The sequence below is a fragment of the Lithobates pipiens genome, unplaced genomic scaffold (genome assembly GCF_037356315.1).
Source record: "Lithobates pipiens isolate NorthernLeopardFrog02 unplaced genomic scaffold, aLitPip1_a1.2 Scaffold_8, whole genome shotgun sequence".
Lineage (NCBI taxonomy): Eukaryota > Metazoa > Chordata > Amphibia > Anura > Ranidae > Lithobates > Lithobates pipiens.
The window spans coordinates 682,192,319-682,213,289 of record NW_027507903.1 but is presented as its reverse complement, the minus strand read 5'-3'; the positions used below and the strand labels follow the sequence as shown (position 1 = coordinate 682,213,289).

Here is a 20,971-nt window from a genome sequence, read left to right as displayed (position 1 = left end):
ACATTACAATCCTCCCTTCAGTCATGGACCCACATCACAGTCCTCCCTTCAGTCATGGACCCCCATCACAGTCCCCCCTGCATTCATGCCTCCCCATCACAGTACTCCCTGTAGTAATGGTCCTCCATCACAGTTCTCCCTTCAGTCATGGTCCCCATCACAGTCCTGCCTTCAGTCATGCCCCTCCCCATCACAGTCCTCCCTGCAGTCATGCCCTTCCCCATCACAGTCCTCCCTGCAGTCATGGCCCTCCATCACAGTCCTCCCTTCATTCATGGACCCACATCACAGTTCTCCCTTCAGATATGGACCCCCATCACAATCCTCCCTTCAGTCATGGACCTCCATCGCAGTCCTCTCTTCAGTCATGGCCCCCATCACAATCCTCCCTGCAGTCAGGCCCCCCATCACAATCCTCCCTGCAGTCAGGCCCCCCATCACAATCCTCCCTGCAGTCATGGCCCTCCATCACAGTCCTCCCTGCAGTCATGGCCCCCATCACAGTCCTCCCTGCAGTCATGCCCCTTATCACAATCCTCCCTGCAGTCATGCCCCCCATCACAGTCCTACCTTCAGTCATGGTCCCACATTACAATCCTTCCTGCAGTCATGCCCCATTACAATCCTCCCTGCAGGCATGACCCATTACAATCCTCCCTGCAGTCATGCCCCATCACAGTCCTCCCTGCAGTCATGGCTCCCATTACAGTCCCCCCTTCAGTCATGGCCCCCATCACAGTCCTCCCTTCAGTCATGGACTCCCATCACAGTCCTCCCTTCAGTCATGAACCCCCAACACAGTCCTGCCTTCAGTCATGCCCCTCCCCATCGCATTCCTCCCTGCAGTCAAGGCTCCCCATCACAGTCCTCCATTCATTCATGGACCCACATCACAGTCCTCCCTTCAGTCATGGACCCCCATCACATTCATGCCTCCCCATCACAGTACTCCCTCTAGTCATGGTCCTCCATCACAGTCCTCCCTTCAGTCATGGCCCCCCATCACAGTCCTCCCTTCAGTCATGGCCCCATTACAGTCCTCCCTTCAGTCATGGCCCCCCATAACAGTCCTCCCTTCAGTCATGTACCCCCCTTTCCCCCCTCCAATCACAGTCCTTCCTGCAGTCATGTACCCCCTTTCCCCCTGCCAATCACAGTCCTTCCTGCAGTCATGCACCCCCCTTCCCCCTCGCCCTCCAATCACAGTCCTCCCTGCAGTCATGCACCCCCTGCCCCCCTCCAATCACAGTCCTCCCTGCAGTCATGCACCCCCTTTCCCCCTGCCACTCACAGTCATCCCTGCAGTAAGGCACCCCCCTTTCCCCCTGACAATCACAGTCCTCCCTGCAGTCATGCACCCCCCCTTTCCCCCCTCCAATCACAGTCCTCCCTGCAGTCATGCACCCCCCTTTCTCCCTCCCCCTCCAATCATAGTCCTCCCAGGAGTTATGCACCCCCCTTTACCCCTCTCCCTCCAATCACAGTCTTCCCTGCAGTCATGCACCCCCCTTTCCCCCGCCCCCTCCAATCACTGTCATCCCTGCAGTTATGCAACCCTCTTCTCCCCTCCCCCTTCAATCACAGTCTTCCCTGAAGTTATGCACCCCCTTTCCTCCTCCCCCTCCAAATCACAGTACTCCCTGCACAGTGCCTATTTGAATCTCTGCCTCCCCTGCATCCTTTGTCTATTCTCTCATGCTTCAGTAGGAGGTGAGCCCTGTCATGGACCGTGGTATAGTTAGCAGCCTTTGTGTCCTGTGTGTATTCTGTCTTTTCTCCTGAGCGGCCGCCAATGTCAGTCTATTAGCAAGGCAGGGGGCGGGACGATCTTATCGACGGCCATTTTGGAGAAAAGACAGAATACACACTGGACACACAGGCTGCCAGCTATACTGCAGTCCCTGACAGGGCTCAGCTCCTGCTCTGATGGCAGCCCTCTCGACAACAGGCCACAGACCAGTACCGAAGGTTGACTACCCCTGTCCTACAGGACCTGGTTGATTCTGCCTGGTCCTGACTTCCCCTCTGTGAGCTGACCACATATATCATGGCTGCTGAGCCATGAGATCGTGGTCAGGATACGTGCCTCTGTCATCTAGCTTCTCTCCTGTGTGTATGTTTGTCTCTGCAACTCCCCCCTCCTCGCTCCCTGTCAGCACCATAGTGTAGAGTGTAGTGAGAACACAATCTCCTCCCCTTCCATCTCCTCTCCTCTTCTCACTGCCCCTCCCCTCTCCTCACAGCTCTTCCCATATCCTCTCCTCACAGCTCCTCCCCTATCCTCTCTTCACATTCCCTCCCCTCTCCTCCCTTCTTGTCTCCTCACAGCCCCTCTTATCTCCTCTCCTCATGGCCCCTCCCCTCTTATCTCCTCATAGCCCCTTTCCCTTCTCTTCACAGCCCCTCCCATCTCCTCCCCACCACTCCTCTCTCTTCTCCTCACAGCCCCTCCCCTTTCCTCCTCACCCATCCCTTATTGTCTCCTCACAGCCCCTCCCCTCTCCTCCCCACCCCACCCCTCCCTTCTTGTCTCCTCATAGCCCCTTCCCTTCTCCTCACAGCCCCTCCCATCTCCTCCCCACCACTCCCCTCCCCTCTCCTCTCCTCACAGCCCCTCCCCTCTCCTCCAGCCTTCATTCACTGACTATACTGTTTACCTAAAACAGAAAGGGGATTCTTGATCCCTCCCACTTGGCTCTCTTAGATTGGGATACAGAGCAGAAAGAGGAGGTGACCACAAATGAGCATAAAGAAAAAGATATTTAGTATTGAAAAAAAAAAAACACACTGCACTGTTTAATGAAAAAACACATGCAGACTAGATCAATTTTAGCCACTTTGACAGCAGTGGCAGTAGGCAGGTGAATACATATAAAGAAGGGGAATCCACCCTCCTGTGACTCCCGCCCCCTGCTGTGCTGTGATTCCTAACAGCAGCAGCGGCCGCAGGAGAGGAGTCCACTCAGGCTGCTAAGTGGTGCAGCCACGGTCTGGATAGGACTGTCGCTCGATCCGTGTCTGGACCGCGGTCTGCCATTTGGTGACACCTAATCTGTACCACTTCCCTACCGGGTCATAGTAAAATGACGTCCTCTACTTTGATCGTTCTTACAGGTGACGGGAGGGGACGCTCCCCCCCCCCTTCCCGCCGCCATCCGGTGCTTCTCCATGCTCTCCTGTGCCAACGGGGACCCAGTGAAAGAATCTCCCGCTGCCAGACGACGAACATAAAGATTTACAGTGACCAGATGGTCACTAGTCATCACTAATGACGTCATGCCCAGACCCCGCATTGTAAACAAAGCCACGATCGTGGCTGTCAGCATGAGATCAGAATTTTTTTTTTTTTCACGATCTCATGCTTTCCAGCCTGGAGGAGAGATGTGAGGTCTTATTGACTCCACATCTCTCCATAAAGAGGACCTGTCACGATAGATTCCTATTACAAGGGATGTTTATATTCCTTGCAAAATACTAATAAAAGTGATAAAAAAAATTGAATGTAAAAAAAGTGTAAAAAAAATAAGTAAATAAATAAATATATTTTTTTTAAAACACCCCTTTCCCCAGTATCTCACGCTCAGAAGCAAACACACACGTAAGCCCCGCCCACATATGTAATCTCCGTTCAAACGACACATGTGAGGTATCGCCACATGCATTAGAGGCGGAGCAATAATTCTAGCACTAGACTTCCTCTGTAACTCTAAACTGGTAGCCTGTAAAAAATTTCAAAACGTCGCCTATGGAGATTTTTAAGTATCGAAGTTTGGCGCCATTCCATGAGTGCGCGCAATTTTAAAGCACGACGTGTTATGTATCTATTTACTCGACGTAACATCATCTTTCACATTATACAAAAAAATTGGGTTACCTTAACAGTTTTTTTTTTGTTTTGTTTTTCATGAAACCGTTCTTTTCCCCCAAAAAAGGCGTTTGAAAAATTATTGTGCAAATACGTTGCGAGATAAAAAGTTGCAATGACCGCCATTTTATTCCCTAGGGCTATGATTCTCAACCAGGGTTCAGTGGAACCCTAGGGTTCCTCCAGAGGTTGCTAGGGGTTCCTTCAGGATTGGCAATTTCTGCCTTTCAGATAAGTTCCCACTGACACCATTGATCTTTTTAGCTATCTGTAAGGAGGTAATTCTTCCCAATGACCACAAGTGTGAGAACCATTCTTCCCAATGACCACAAGTGTAAGGACCATTCTTCCCAATGACCACAAGTGTGAGGACCATTCTTCCCACTGACCACAAGTGTAAGGACCATTCTTCCCAATGACCACAAGTGTAAGGACCATTCTTCCCAACGACCACAAGTGTAAGGACCATTCTTCCCACTGACCACAAGTGTGAGGACCATTCTTCCCACTGACCACAAGTGTAAGGACCATTCTTCCCACTGACCATCACACTAATGTATCATGAGTTGTAGATTTCTAATTTTTAGCAGCGCTTCCCCGAGACCGGCTGCCCTAGGGTGTCTGCTAAAAAAAAATATATATATATATATATATATATATATATATATATATATATATATAATATTTGGGGGTTCTGAGTAATTTTCTAGCAAAAAAAATTATGATTTTTATATGTAGGAGAGAAGTGCCAGAATAGGCCCGGTATGGAAGTGGTTCAGTAAAACCTACAAAAATGTATGTGGGAGACAGACAAACCACAAAGATCTCAAAAAGAGATGGTTTGGGGTTTGTAATGATAAATTACAGCTATATTAATGAATATGTGTCACGCTGGGGGTCAGACACTATAGCTGCCTTCTGTGTTCTTCACCTATAGCAGCCCCCATTCCCATAAGGTTAGCAGGCCTACCGGTAGTCAGTTGCCCCCAGGACTTATACACAATGCTATAGTCTCTGGCTACCATGCCAGGGCATTACTAAACTGAGCAAAGCAAACAGGTACTCACGGTTGGCAGACAGGCAAGGTTCGGAATAGTCAGGGTCAAAATCGGAAGTCAAAAGGCAGGCAGAGTTCAGAGAACAGTTGATATCCTATCCGAGGTCGTCAACGAGGTAATCTAATCTAGCAAAGCAGGGCATACAAACAGGTAGCTTGATCAGGTATTACACACACTATCGCAAGCATTACACTGCAGGCTAGGCTGGCTTAAATCAGGTTTGGTCTCCTCCCAGAGTCTGGTCACATCAATCACCTTGCAGGTGGACAGACAGGCATGGAGAAGGCCACAGCCAAAACCAGGATGCTGGAATGAGGAGCAGGAGTGCTAGATGCTCCTGATAACATGACAGACAGTTTATATACTCGGTGCTGTTAGGGCTCCTAGACCTCTACAACTGAGGTCTCAATTTTGATCAAAATTTGGAGGACATTTGGAGATCAAAATAACACCCTTGACTGGATAACTGAGAAAATGAAAAAAGGTGCCAAAACTCGTTCGCTACTGGATGTGAAAACCACGTAATTATTTTTAAAAATAGAAAATAAATGTGATGATTTTCCTGAGATATATGAGAGTATATATATATATATATATATATATTTATTTATTTATTTTTCTAGCATCTATAAATAATTAATCATTTATTGTTCGGCATCTAAAGCTTTGATAAGTAACAGTGTCTGTTTTCTTCCCTAGGCTTGGAGGATAAAGTCTTTGTCTTTCCCAAAGAAAGCAGCACAGATTATGTCATTCTAAGACCTACAATTACAAGGCCATTGCAGAAAATCAGCGTCTGTCTACGATCTTATACCGACCTTTCCCGCCCCTATACTCCCTTCTCTCTTGCTACTCCCGGGAAGGACAACGCCTTTGTGATCTACCTACAGCCTCCAAACACTTGCTCTGTATATATCAACCAGGAACTCACTAGTTTTAAGACAGACTTGGAGTCTTTGGACTGGAGGCACATCTGCGTGACCTGGGACTCCGACACTGGAGTGGTCCAACTTTGGGTCAATGGGAAACTCTACCCCAGAAGAGGCTCCATGAAAGGGTCTTCTATCGCAGCTGAGACCAGCATTGTTCTGGGACAGGACCAAGACTCTTTTGGTGGAAAGTTTGATGATAAGCAGTCATTGGTTGGTGAAATAAGTGACGTCCACATGTGGGATTATGTCCTGACTCCAGAAGACATCCACAAAGTCATCTTTGGCAGACACAAGGGAAATGTCTATAATTGGATATCTCTATTCTGTGAGATCAAAGGGGAAGTTCTTGTCCAGCCCAAATTTCCGTGAAAGCGAGAAGCTCATCATATACACTTCGTTGTCAAGATACCCCAACTGCTGTTTCTGAATTACAGTGATAATGATGATTTATTTGTCACCCCCATAAATAATGAGGGTTGACAATGATAAGTGAAGATCAAATAATCAATGAATCAATGATCTTATAGTGTAACTAAAACACATGAAAATTGTAAACAGGATTCTAAATCATTGGAGTCTTTATTTTCTCAATGGTAACTTAATAGTCCTGGTTGTATATTCTTATAATCAATATTAACATAAACTATCTAAAATAAAATATATATAGAAACAATATACAAATGGAATTCTTTCTGTTACTATCTAAATGTAGCTTTTGGCTGGGCTGTAGTGAACTCAGGTTGATTGTATAGTTTTTCATTTTGTATTAAGTTTAAAGTGGAGTTCCACCCAAAAATGGAACTTCCGCTTTAAGGACTTCAGACCCCCTGACATGCCACATTTGGAAAGTCATTTTTTTGTTTTGTTTTGTTTTGGGGGGGGGGGGGGGTGGGTAACTAGTTTTGACAGGTACCCAGCTCCCACTTCCGCCCATGGTGCAGAGCGGAAGTTCTCCTCTCCCCCCTCCCTTCCTGCAATCTTCTGGGACGCGTCACAGGTCCCAAAGTATTGCCCGGCCATGCAGAACACGCGACGTGACACCCGACTGTGAAGCCGCAAGCTGTCACAAGTTCTCATCTCTCCCTTCCTGCAATCTTCTGGGACACGTCACAGGTCCCAAAGGATTGCCCGGCCATGCAGAACACGCAGTGCGACACCCAGGCTGTGAAGACGCAAGCTGTCACAAGTTCTCATCTCTCCCCTCCCTTCCTGCAATCTTCTGGGACACGTCACAGGTCCCAAAGGATTGCCCAGCCATGCAGAACACGCAGCGTGAGGCCGCGTACACACGGGCGGACTGTTCGCCCAACTTTGTCCGCTGAACAGGGTTTGTGCGGACAGTCCGCTCGTGTGTGGGGCTTCAGCGGACAGTTTCAGCGGACAGTTGGACGAACAAGGTTTTTCGGAAATTCCGAAAAACTGTCCGCTGAAACCTTGTTTGAGCGAACAGTCCGCCCGTGTGTAGGCTTGTTCGACAAACTAAGTTCCGCGCATGCTCAGAACGGATTTACACGTCGGAAAGTTGCATTGAAGTGTATTGGACGTCGAAATTTTCGTCCCGTCGTACGTGTCGAAACGTCATCGCGCACGGTTTCAGCAAACTGTTCATTCGTCGTGTGTGGGCATGTCCGCCCATGCTAAGCTTGAGCGGACTGTCCGCCGAAACTGTTGGACGGACAAAGTTGGGCGAACAGTCCGCCCGTGTGTACGCGGCCTCACACCCGATTGTGAAGCCGCAAGCTGTCACAAGTTCTCATCTCTCCCTTCCCTTCCTGTAATCTTCTGGTACACGTCACAGGTCCCAAAGGATTGCTCAGCCATGCAGAACACGCAGCGCGACACCCAGGCTGTGAAGACGCAAGCTGTCATGAGTTCTCATCTCTCCCCTCCCTTTCTGCAATCTTCTGGGACGCGTCACAGGTCCCAAAGGATTGCCCGGCCATGCGGAACATGCAGCATGAAGCCGCAAGCTGTCACAGTCAGGTGCCCACACTTGCAACGCCGGCGCCGCGGAGAGGAGAAGGAGGGAAGCAAGGCTTCGGCCAGCTGGCCGCATCACTGGACCGTGGGGACAGGTGAGTGTCTTGTTTATTAAAAGTCAGCAGCTACACTTTTTGTAGCTGTTGACTTTTAATAAACACAGAAATGGGTGGAACTCCGCTTTAAGTTGGGTTGCGATTCCTTACTGCTGCCAGTGAGGTCACTGGTGCCCCTGGCAATAGAATGGGATTTCACAAAACAGAACTGAGTTATAAATATTTATATTTATTTTAGCCAGCCGAGTAAGGGGTTCAGGCCACTGGTGCATGATGAATGGGGGGGGGGGGTTTAAATATTTTGGACAGGCCATGTGCTCGCTCTCTTCCCCTGGGCTAAGGCCTGGGAAGGTGCTGCTGGATGGAGCTCTGCTATTAGGCCCAGTAGCAATATGTGTGGTGAGGTGGTCCTGAAGCTGCCCTACCTGGCGTGGAGGAAGTTGTGCCAAGGAGAAGATTCAGGAGAGGAACCTTGCTGGAGAGATCCAGGAAAAAAAGGGTTGGTTTCTCACAGAGCCTGGCGACTCACTTGAAGGACGCATTGAATTTGGCATCAGGCTTATAGTGTTGCCAGGTCAACCTAAAGGTTTCCGACACTGTGAAACTGGACATTGATCTGGATCTAGAGAGTCTGTAAGTGACCTACCTGGTATCTGGGACCCCTAACCCTCAACTCCATCACTGTTCTAAAATAAAAGCTTAAAAAAGGCAAAATTAATTGACAGTAACCCAATGTTCTTCTTAATACCCAGTTTTAGCCATGGACTCAGCCCTGGGGTAATGTGCTGGTCTGCCCCCCTTCTTCTAAAGGTGACATCATGCCTTTGGGGTGTCAGTGGGGTGCTACAGGAGACAGAACTTAGAAATCAGCAAGGGGCCATTTTCTAAGAACAACAAACTACGAAAAAGAATTACTTTGGAACATTTCAGACATTCCAATGATAGAACACATGCAAATAAAATGGATAATTATTTATAATTATATATATATATATATATATATATATATATACACATATATATATACAGTGTGGTCACAACTTCGTTACCCCACATTCTTTACCCCACATTTAAACATAATATAACACTTGCAGGTTTCCAGGATCATGCTAACCATTTATTAATGGAAGAAATCTGCCCAAGCCTGCTTGGCCGTATGTGAAAAAGTAATCCCCCCCCCCTTTTGCTAAATCACGAATGAACTGTGATTAAACATTTTTCTGAGTTAAATTTCACTTGCCACACCCAGTCCCGATTACTGCCAGACCTGTTGAATCAAGAAATCGGTTAAATTGAAGCTGTCCGACAAAGTGAAGTGTGCTAAAAGATCTCAAACAGCCACTCATCATGCCGATCTAACGAAATTCAAGAAAAACTGAGAAACAAAGAAATTGGCATGTATCAGTCTGGAAATGGTTACAAAGCCATTTCCAATGCCGCGTACACACGATCGGAATTCCGGCCAGAAAAAGACCAACGAGAGATTTTCATCGGAAAATGCGAGCGTGTGTATGCTCCATCGGAACTTAGCTGTCCGAATTCCCGCCAGCCAAAAATTGTTCTCAATTTTCCAGACGGAAAAACTTTCTATCGGTAATTCCGATCGCGTGTATGCAATTCTGACACGCCAAAAATCACGCATGCTTAGATTCAACTACGAGACAGAAGCTATTGGCTACTGGCTATTGAACTTCCTTTTTCTAATCACGTTGTACGTGCTGTACGTCACCGCGTTATAAACGATTGGAATTTGGTGTGACCATGTATAGGCAAGACAGCTTGATCCGAAAACCATCAGAGCTTTTTCCGACGAGAATTCCAATCATGTGTACGCGGCATAAGGCTTTGGGACTCCAGCGAACCACCTGACCACCATTATCCACAAATGGAGAAAACTTGTAACAGTGGTGAATCTTCCCAGGAGTGGCCGGCCCACCAAAATTACTTCAAGAGCACAAGGACGACTCATCCAGGAGGTCATAAAAAGAACCCAGAAGAACATCTAAATAATTCCAGGACTCATTCACACACTCTGCAGTACCCCCCAATACTCTGCAGTACCCGCCATTACTCTGCAGTACCCGCCATTACTCTGCAGTACCCCCAATACTCTGCAGTACCCCCAATACTCTGCAGTACCCCCCATTACTCTGCAGTACCCGCCATTACTCTGCAGTACCCCCAATACTCTGCAGTACCCCCAATACTCTGCAGTACCCTGCCATTACTCTGCAGTGCAGTACCCTGCCATTACTCTGCAGTACCCCCCATTACTCTGCAGTAACCCCCATTACTCTGCAGTACCCCCAATACTCTGCAGTACCCTGCCATTACTCTGTAGTACTCCCCAATACTCTGCAGTACCCTGCTATTACTCTGTAGTACCCCGCCAATACCCCGCCAATACTCTGTAATACCCTGCCATAAATTGCCATACCCAGCCATACTCAGAGATACCCAGCCATACTCGGTGATACCCTGAAATACCCAGCCATAGACGCCCCCCACCCCTCACCGCCCTCCGGTGCTTCTACCAACTCGCCAGTACGATCAAAGCCAGAATCTTTTTTTTATTTTTTATTTCAGGCTTCCCAGCCTAGAGGTGAGATGTGGGGTCATATTGACCCCCCAGATTTCACTGTAAAGAGGACCTGTCACCCCATATTCCTATTACAAGGGATGTTTACATTTCTTGTAATAGGAATAAAAGTGATCAAAAATATATTTTTGGGGGAAAAAATGTCAAACTAAAATAAATAAAGTAAAATGAACAATAAAAAAATAAAATAAAAATTAAAGCGCCCATGTCCCCATGTGCTCGCATGTGCCACACATGTGAGGTATCGCCGAGAATGTTAGAGCGAGAGCAATAATTCTAGTCCTAGACCTCCTCTGCAACTCAAAACATGTAACCAGTAAAAAAAAAATTAAAGCGTCGCCTATGGGGATTTTTTAAGTAGCGACGTTTGGCGCCATTCCACGGGCATGTGCAATTTTGAAGAGTGACATGTTTGATATCTATTTACTCAGCATAACTTCATCTTTCACTTTATGCAAACATTGGGCTAACAAGTGGTTAATAATAGAGCTTGCAGTCAGTAGTGTTAGGAGATAGTGCGTGCTGTCTGCGTGCTCTGTACCCAGTACATACCGCTATAATATAGGGCAGGCCCCTACTTTCAAACATCCAACTTACAAACATCTCCTACTTGCAAACACAAGGAGACAGCAGCAAGTGAGATGAAAAAAGATGGACGACAAAACAAATTATACAAGGGTGATAACCCTTCCCTATGTTTTCCAAAAAGCTTAAAGATAGTTTTTTTGACTGGAGCTACACTTTAAAAATGTACCAGTTGAAAATGACAAACAGATTCAACTTAACACAACAAACCTACACAGTCCCTGTCTTGTTTGCACCGCCTGTATACTGCTGTTCTGAGTATATAGGGCCTGGGGGCCACACGCATTTCCTTTTTTAATATGGGTACGGGGTTCCCCTTAATATGCGTACAAGACCCAAATAGGCTGGTAATGGGCAGGGAGGGCTACCCATGCCATTTTTCTCAATGATTTTCAATCATATTGCAGGAACCAGATATAACATTAAAACCGCAAGCAGTTTTAAATGGTGTTATTTCCGTTTAATGTCATTTTGTGCAGGGACTGTTCTAAACACAAGAAACACGTGACACTTCACAGGCATACTACAGACGCCCCCCAGGCACCATATTTAAAGGAATATTTCACTTTTTTTTTTTCTCTTTAATCGTCATTAAAATCAGTGCTCCTGCCAAAACGGCCGTTTTTAAAACTTTTTTTTGCAGTGCCCCATGTCCCCTGAGGCAGGAGGCAGGTCCCCAAACCCTTTTTAGGACACTATCTTGCATATTAGCCGTTAAAATTAGCACTTTCCAATTCGAACGTTCGAGTCCCATAGACTTCAATGGGGTTCTAACGTTCGTACCGAACGCGGGGGTCGTTCGCAAGTTCTGGTGCGAACCAAACCGGGGGGTGTTCGGCTCATCCCTAATGGTGTCACAGCCAGATTGCTGTGAATGCATTAACCCTGAGGGAAGCCAGACTGGCTTCTCCAGTACCACTTTATAGTTGAGCTGTCTTTCCTTTCGTCATTCACTGACGGTGTGGATTCTTGGTGGCCACCCCTGTTAGCTCCATACTCTGACTCTGTTGGGTTCAGTTGACTGCACGTTTACCATAGTTCCACATGGTTATGCATTATTTCTTTTGGGCATGCATACCTCTGAACCTTAGAGTGATGGCATTTGGAGCTCAGCAATTAAAGACAGTATCTGTGTTCCACCTTTGGTCGGTGTGTATGAGTGAATGTGGTGGGCCCTGCTGTTTGGCGCCTTTTGTGACAACGTTGTCCTGTGTTTAGTTTTAGATTGTGGGTATTTTTGTATGGGGGTCAGTTCCCTTTTTTGGATACACACTTTTCAATTTTGAGTCAATAATTTTTCTATTAAAGATATTTTCTATTTGTGGTACACTGTAGTTGGTCCTCCTTATACAACTCCTTATCTGAGATACCCTTTTAGTATCTTGTTTTTATTGCCTCCACTATATTATATAAGTAGTGGGGGCACCCCATCTGATGGACAAATTGGTGGCCCAATTGTCAGTTGACTCTCCTGGCGTCGGGTTGTAGGTCCTCTGGTTGCACTTTTATCCCTGCTCACCTATCTTGCTCCCGTGCCTTGACCTTTACCTTCACCCAATCCCCGCTCTGCTAGCTAGTTTGAATTTCCTTGCTATCAACATTAGATTAGACTTTGGACTACTCTCTGAACATTGCTTGCCCTGAACCTGTACTTCCTTGAGACCATTCTGCCTGTTTTCCTGGTTTGCTGTGGTTAGCTTGTGCCTGCCCTAGCATGGTAGCCAGGCACTATAGCATTGTGTATAAGCTATAAGGCCTGAGGGAAACCCAGTACTGGTAGGCCTGCATGCCTTATGGGAAAGGGGGCTGCTATAGGTGAAGAACACAGAGCCAGGTATAGTGCCTGACCACCCACCTATGCCAAGGGCATGACAGCAAGATAAACCACAAAGACCTTAATATACTGGAGGACCCCTCAAACTGAATAAAGGACTAAAACCAAGTAGTTGTCTTTGCAGCTCAGATGTGTCAGGTTCTTAGCCGCCAAGCCGTAAGTTGGACCAAGGTGGTATAGCATTAGCCCCACCGATCACAAGGTGAGATTACCATTTTCTAGGCTAATAGGCAAGTGATTATCAAACAAAGGGCATGGTGGAGATGAGCAGTGCCCTTGGTAGCATGTGCCAAAGCAATTTAATTTATTATGTCACAGTCAAGAGACAGAAATATTTCATGAACATGCTGCACACCATGTAGATGTTTTAACCAGTCTGCAATGGAAGATGGAGAGACAAGGCACGATTTATCATAAATAAAAATTACAGTGTACTTTTGCAGAGCCATAAGCTAGAAAAACTCAACTGGCTCATGTTAATGTGAACTAATTTTAACTACTTCTGGTCTGCCCCATAGAACTTTTACTGCTACAGGGTGGCATCTGTGCACTGGATCACGTACATACTACTCTTCTGGGTAGGGGGCACACATGTTTGCCACCAGCGGCTCACTCCCGCTGTGATCATACACAGCGAGAGCCCAGCGGTGGGTACCACTGGCACCCGCCGATGATCCAGCAGAGAGGCAGAACAGTGGTCTTCCCATGTAAACAAGGCAGATTCCCATTCTGACAGGAGGGAAGGCATGGATCCTGTGTTCCTGCAAAGCAGTAACATAACTTCCCCTAGTAAAAGCACCCCCCCCCAGTTTAGAAAAACACTGGCTAGGCACACAGTTAACCGTTTGATCGCCCCTGATGTCAACCCCTTCCCAGCCAGTGTCATTAGTACAGTATGTCAGTTAGTGTTCTGAATGTCGCCGCAATATCGCAGCCGTTTGTTTTTTTGCCACCATCATTAGTAAAAAAAAAATGAATAAAAATTTCTTATAGTTTGTAGATCAATATGCGCTTATCGGAATATTGTTTAATCAAAAAAATGTATGAAGAAATTCTATTTTTTTTTTTTATTGGATATGTTTTATAGCAGAAAGTAAAAAATATTGTTTTGTTTTTTTAAATACATTTTTGGGCTTTTTTGTTTCTAGCGCAAAAAATAATATATGCAGAGGTGATCAAATACCACCAAAAGAAAGCTCTATTTGTGGGGGAAAAATGTACATCAATTTTTTTTGGGCACATTGTCGCATGACTGCGCAGTTGTCGGTTAAACTAACGTAGTGCTATATTGCAAAAAATGGCCTGGATATGAAGGAAGGTAAATCTTCCAGAGTCAAGTGGTTAATTTATTATGTCACAGTCAAGAGCCAGAAATATTTCATAAACAAGCTGCACATTGTGTAAATGTTTTAACCAGTCTGCAATGAAAGAGGGAGAGATAAGTAATTTTTTTTCTTTCTTTTTAACCACTTTCCGCCATATACCAAAATGACAGGGGGCAAAGTGGTTCCGTTATCCTGATTGGACGACATATGATGTGATCAGGACAACTAGCTTGCGCGCAGAGCGACGATCGGTGGTCTGGAATGTCAGTCTGACACACCGCAACTACGATCTAGGTAAAGAGATTCTTTACCAGGTAATCAGCCGTGTCCAATCACGGCTGATCACAGTGTAAATAGGAAAAGCTGTGAATCGACTTTTCCTCACTCGTGTCTGTCAGATGCGAGTAGAGGAGAGCCGATCGGCTGCTCCTCTGACAGGGGGGTCTGTGCTGATTGATTATCAGTGCAGCCCACCTGAGGATGCCCGCACTGGTCCACCAGGGAGGCCAGCAGGACCTCCAGGGATGCCCACCACTTGTGACCACCAGGTATGCCATCCATGGCCAACAGGAATGGCAATCAGTGCCCACAATAGATGCCAATCAGTGCCCATGATTGATGCCAGTCAGTGCCAAACACTAATGCCTGCCAATTAGTGATGCCCATCAGTACCATCCATCAGTGTACATAAGGGCCCCCTATCGTGTTCATCAGTGCCCATCCATGGCCATCCGTGCCACCTATCAGTGCCGTGTATCAGTGCCCATCAGTGCCGCCTTTCAGTGCCACCTATGTGTGCCCATCAGTGCCACCTATGTGTGCCCATCAGTGCTGCATAGCAGTGCCACCTATCAGTGCCCATCAGTGTCCATCAGTACCACATATTAGTGCCCATCATCAGTGCCCATCAGTGCCACCTCATCAGTGCCACCTCATTGGTGCCCATCAGTGCCGCCTTATCAGTGCCCATCAGTGCAGCCCCATCAGTGCCCATCAGTGAAGGGGAAAGCTTACTTATTTACAAAGTTTTGTAACAGAAACAAAAAAAAAAACTTTACAAAAAAAAATCTGTCATTTTTTTATTTGTTTAGCAAAAAGTAAAAATCCCAGTGGTGATTAAATACTACCAAAAGAAAGCTCTATTTGCGGGAACAAAATGATAAAAATTTTGTTTGGGTACAGCGTAGCATGACGGCGCAATTGTCATTCAAAATGCGACAGCCCTGAAAGCTGAAAATTGGTCTGGGCAGGAAGGCGTGTAAGTGCCCCCCGGTATTGAAGTGTTTAAGAAATAAAAATTAAAGTATGATATGTCAAAGACAACAGCCATAAATATTGTATAGACCCACTGCACATGATGCAAGGATTTGTACTTGGCCATTATGTTAGAGGAAGACATAAAGACACTGGGCAGGAGGAGCATTCCTCCCAACCGCCCCGGATTTGCCAGGACCGTCCCAGAATTTGATCTAAGTCCTAGCATCCCAGCGAATCGAAGCGGTGAGCAGCATTCTCTAACCTGTATTGGTATGTGTCTTCCCTTTGTTGAGGACACCACCGGGCTCCAGGCGGGGGCAGGGACTAAGAGCAGTGAGGGTGGCCAAGACCGATTGCACTGGAGGGAGAAGATCTCCCAGGACCGATGGACAGACTGACCGGAGATTGAGGACGGGCGGGCAGGAGATGCAGGCAGCCAGGGACAGCAGCAAATAGATCCTCTGGATGGACTAGCTCCGTGACCTCCTTTTTTTCCCACATCTAGAACTTTCTATTGGTGGTATTTGATCACATCTGCGGCTTTTATTTTTTGTGCTATAAATAGAAAACCGACAATTTTGAAAAAAAAATTTTTTTACATTTTTTACATTTTGCTATAATAAATATCCCCCAAATAAAATATAAAAAAATAATTTCTTTATCAGTTTAGGCCAATATGTAGGCTACTGGGCCTAACAGCAGAGCTCCATCCAGAAGCACCTACCCAGGCCTCAGCCCAGGGGAAGAGAATGAGCACATGGCCTGTCCCAAATATGTATATCCTTTCCCAGCATGCACCAGTGACCTGAACCTCTTTTCTGGGGTGGCTAAAGGAAATATTTTTAATTCACAACACTATGTATTACAAAGAGAGTAGCATCACAGATTCAATTGCATTGACATAATTGACATAATTCACTTCTAAATACAACAATCATTACAATTAATTACATACACCTGCTACCTCTTTACATCCAATGAATGATTACCAATGATGCTTAAATACTCCCCACATGCATGAGTTCCCTGTCCCCATGTCTAAGCTCCGGGAGCAGAGTGTAACGCATTGACAGTGTGGCCTGGTTGGAGTCCAGGCTGAGGTTAGCACTCTGCTCACCACTCCAGGACACCTAGATGGCCACCCAATTGTTCTCTCAAGGAAATATACATTTCTATGACTCAGTTCGTTTGTTTGTGAAATCTCATTCTATTGCCACCAGTGACACCTACTAGCAGCAGTAAGGAATCACAACCCAACTTTAGCTTAGGGAAAGACCAAATGAAAAACTATAAATCAACCTGAGCAAACTATAGCCCAGCCAAAGAGTAAAATTTAGATCAGTGATTCTCAACCAGGGTTCCTCCTGAGGTTGCTAGGGGTTCCTTCAGCATTGGGCAATTTCTGCCTCTCAGATAAGTTCCCACTCACACTATTGATCTTTTTAGCTATCTGTAAGGAGGTAATTCTTCCCAATGACCACAAGTTTAAGGACCATTCTTCCCACTGACCATCACACTAATGTATCACGAGTTGTAGATTTCTAATTTTTAGCAGGGGGTTCCCCGAGACCAGAGAACTGTTTCAAGGGTTCCTCTGTGTTGAAAAGGTTGAGAAAGGCTGATTTAGATAGTACCCCCTGTTTAGGACAAGGGGGCTACATTCCAATGCATTTCAAAGGGGTTTGGATTCGACATCCACATTTTGGTGAAGTACCCCGAACCGAAACTGGGTACATTTTGGCTCATTGCTAATTATATCTATGATGAATATTATCAGTGGACACCAGATATTTGCAGTGCGGCGATTGTTCTTGGAATTACCAGATCACAGCTACCACACTTATTGCCCCCCTGTGCTAGAAAGTTAGTGTCCTCTTTGGTTCTAACCCTTATTACCCCCTAAAAATACTTGAAGTAGAAGGAAGGAGTTAAAGGTGAATAAAACTAACCAATCAGATGTCAAATTGTACAACAAAGTGAAAACAGAAAGAATGCCACTTGTCTATTGCTTCTATATATATTTTATTTTAGATAGTGTGTTAATATTGATTATAAGATTATAAGAATATACAACCAGGACTATTATGTTACCACTGAGAAAATAAAGACTCCAATGATTTATAATCCTGTTTACATTTTTCATGTGTTTTAGTTACACTATAAGATCATTGATTCATTGATTATTTGATCTTCACGTATCATTGTCAACCCTCATTATTTATGGGGGTGACAAATAAATCATCATCATCACTGTAATTCAGAAACAGCAGTTGGGGTATCTTGAGAACGAAGTGTATACGATGAGCTCATTTGCTTTCACGGAAATTTGGGCTGGACAAGAACTTCCCCTTTGATTTCATAGTATAGAGATAACCAGTTAATGACATTTCCATTGTGTCCGCCAGAGATGACTTTCTGGATGTCTTCTGGAGTCAGGACATAATCCCACATGTGGACGTCACTTATTTCACCAACCAATGACTGCATATAATCAAACCCTCCACCAAAAGGGTCTTTCTTCTGTCCCAGAACAATGCTGGTCTCAGCTGCGATAGAAGACCCTTTCATGGAGCCTCTTCTGGGGTAGAGTTTCCCATTAACCCAAAGTTGGACCACTCCAGTGTCGGAGTCCCAGGTCACGCAGATGTGCCTCCAGTCCAAAGACTCCAAGCCTATCCTAAAACGAGTGGCTTGCTGGTTGATAAATATTAAACAAGTGTTTGGAGGCTGTAGGTAGATCACAAAGGCGTTGTCCTTCCCGGGAGTAGCGAGAGAGAAGAGAGCATAGGGGCGGGAAAGGTCGGTATAAGAACGTAGACAGACGCTGACTTTCTTCAATGGTCTTGTAATTGTAGGTCTTAGAATGACATAATCTGTGCTGCTTTCTTTGGGGAAGACAAAGACTTTATCCTCCAAGTCTAGGGAAGAAAAAAGGCAAAACTCATTATAGAGACAGATCAAAGCTTTAGCTGCTGAATAATAAATTATAAATTATTAATAAATGCTAGAAATTAAAAAAAAAAAAAAAAAAAAAAAAGATTAATTAAAATTAAGAAATTAAAAAATTATATATATATATGTGTGGTTTTGGTTTTCAGATCCAGTAACGAATGAGTTTTTCACCTTTTTTCATTGTCTCAGTTATCCAGTCAAGGGTGTCATTTTGATCTTCAAATGTCCTACAAATTTTGATTAAAATGGAGACCTCAGTTGTAGAAGTATAGAAGCCCCAACAGCACCGAGTACATAGACTGGCTGTCTTAATTGTCAGAAGTAAATTTCCTTTAAAGTTCCTTTAAATTTCGTACCTGGGGGGTGAATATAGTATGCTTGTAAAGTGGCACATTTTTCCCGCGTTTAGAACGGTGTTTACGCAAACGGGTGGCAACGCCCCACCCTCTGACACCATGTAATGCATCATGAGCCCCTGAGGAAAAGGTTTAATACTTTTGAACAACCTTGAAACGCGTTGGGTCTTTGTTGGTTTCAGCATTGTTCTGTGATCGACAACGTGGGTGCCTTCATCCCCATTATACTGCTCTAGAAACACTGGAATTTGTTGTACTCTCTATTACTCATTGTGCATCCGCATATGTATATTGTTTTGTACTATGTAATAAAACATTTTTTTTTATCTTCTTTTTGCTAATAATTTTTGAGACTATTGCCTAAACTAAAGTCCCAACCGAGGAAAAAATTGGTTTTGAGTCTCTGACACCACGGGGAAGCCATTGGGAAGTCCCCGTGCGTCAGAGGGGGGCAGGGTCATGGGGAAGTCCCCGTGCGCCAGAGGGGGTGGGGTCACCCAGGTATGTCACAGTGTGGCCCCGCCCTCAGTTATAAAAGAGCTGTCATCCGCACCAAGCGTCATACGGTGGGTGCATCCCATGGAGGCGGATCGGTCTCAGGGTTTTTTTTTTTCATTTTTCCATCCTGGGTGCCTGAGAGAAGATCAATGGACTTTGTGGGACATTTTTATTTTTGAATTTTTTAATAAATGACCCCAAGCTGTGTCTTGTCGTTTTTAACATTTTGACACTTTTTTTTGTGAAATGGTAGGGGTACTTGTACCTTTTACCATTTCACACAAGAGGGAAGGCCGGGATCTGGGGGTCCCCTTGTTAAAGGGGGCTTCCAGATTCCGATAAGCCCCCCGCCCACAGACCCCCGCAACCACCGGGCAAGGATTGTGGGTATGAGGCCCTTGTCCCCATCAACATGGGGACATCCTCCCCATGTTGAGGGCATGTGGCCTGGTACGGTTCAGGAGAGGGGGGCGCTCTCTCATCCCCCACTTTTCCTGCAGCCTGCCAGGTTGCGGGCTCGGATAAGGGTCTGGTATGGATTTTTGGGGGGACCCCCAAGCCATTTTGTTTTTAATTTTGGCGCGGGGTTCCCCTTAAAATCCATACCAGACCTGAAGGGTCTGGTATGGATTTTGAGGGGGACCCCTACACCATTTAAAAAACAAAAAATTGGCGCAGAGTTCACCTTAATATCCATACCAGACCTAAAGGGCCTGGTATGGAATTTAGGGGGACCCCCACGCAATTTTTTTTTACATTTTGGTTCGGGGTTCCCCTTAATATTCATACCAGACCCAAAAGGGACTGGTAATGGACTGGGGGGATTCCATGCCATTTTTTTTAAATAACTTTTATCTGTATTGCCCAGACCCGACAATTCATTATAGCCGCGAGTAGTTTTAAATGACTTTTTTTCCTTTAGACATGTCATTTTGTGCAGGGACTGTTCTAAACAAGGGAAACATGCGCCCCTTCACAGGCATACTATAGACACCCCCAGATATTTCACTTTTATTGTTTCACTTTAATCATTGTTAAAATCACTGCTCCTGAAAAAAACGGACGTTTTTAAAACGTTTTCTTTGCATTGATCCATGTCCCCTGGGGCAGGACCAGGGTCCCCAAACACTTTTTTATGACGATAACTTGCATATTAACCTTTAAAATTAGCACTTTTGATTTCCCCCATAGACTTTTAAAGTGTTTCTCAGCTTTCAAATTTGCTGCGAACACCCCAAATGGTTCGCTGGGTGAACAGCCAATGTTAGAGTCAAACTCATGTTCGACCAAAACATAAAGCTCATCCCCAGTGAGGAACATCTAGCCCTCCTGCTTCTCATTCCAGCATCCTGGTTTGTCCTGTGGCATTCTCCTTGTCTGTCTCTCCACCTGCAAGGTGATTGATGTGGCCAGACTCTGGGTGGAGAGCAAACCTGATTTAAGCCAGCCAAGCCTGCAGTGTCATGCTTGTAATAGTGTGTGCAATACTTGATCAAGCTCCCGATTTGCCTGCCCTTTGGCTAGATTGGATTACCTCATTGATGACCTCAGATCGGATATCAACTGCTCTCTGAACTCTGCCTGCCTTTTGACTTTGAATTTTTACCCTGACTATTCATCCATGACTAAGGACAAACGTCCGAAACGCAAAGGCTGGGTTACAGCTTGTACATG

The 20,971-nt window shown here is 45.6% G+C and overlaps 2 protein-coding genes across 3 annotated transcripts in view; one reads left to right on the top strand and one right to left on the bottom strand.

The window, feature by feature from the left end:
* Nucleotides 1-6,528, top strand: part of LOC143962126 (uncharacterized) — a 57,208-nt gene extending 50,680 nt beyond the window's left edge. For both annotated transcript variants that reach the window (XM_077471451.1, XM_077471450.1), the window contains one exon: nt 5,623-6,528. In XM_077471451.1, coding sequence (XP_077327577.1) covers nt 5,623-6,224 — 602 coding nt within the window. In that variant the 3' untranslated portion in view covers nt 6,225-6,528. The remainder of the gene's footprint in view (nt 1-5,622) is intronic.
* Nucleotides 6,529-17,509: 10,981 nt separating this feature from the next.
* LOC143962124 (serum amyloid P-component-like) overlaps nt 17,510-20,971 on the bottom strand; it is a 29,249-nt gene continuing 25,787 nt past the window's right edge. Inside the window, exon 2 of the mRNA XM_077471448.1 lies at nt 17,510-18,409. Within this exon, the coding sequence (XP_077327574.1) occupies nt 17,808-18,409 (602 nt within the window). The 3' untranslated portion in view covers nt 17,510-17,807. The remainder of the gene's footprint in view (nt 18,410-20,971) is intronic.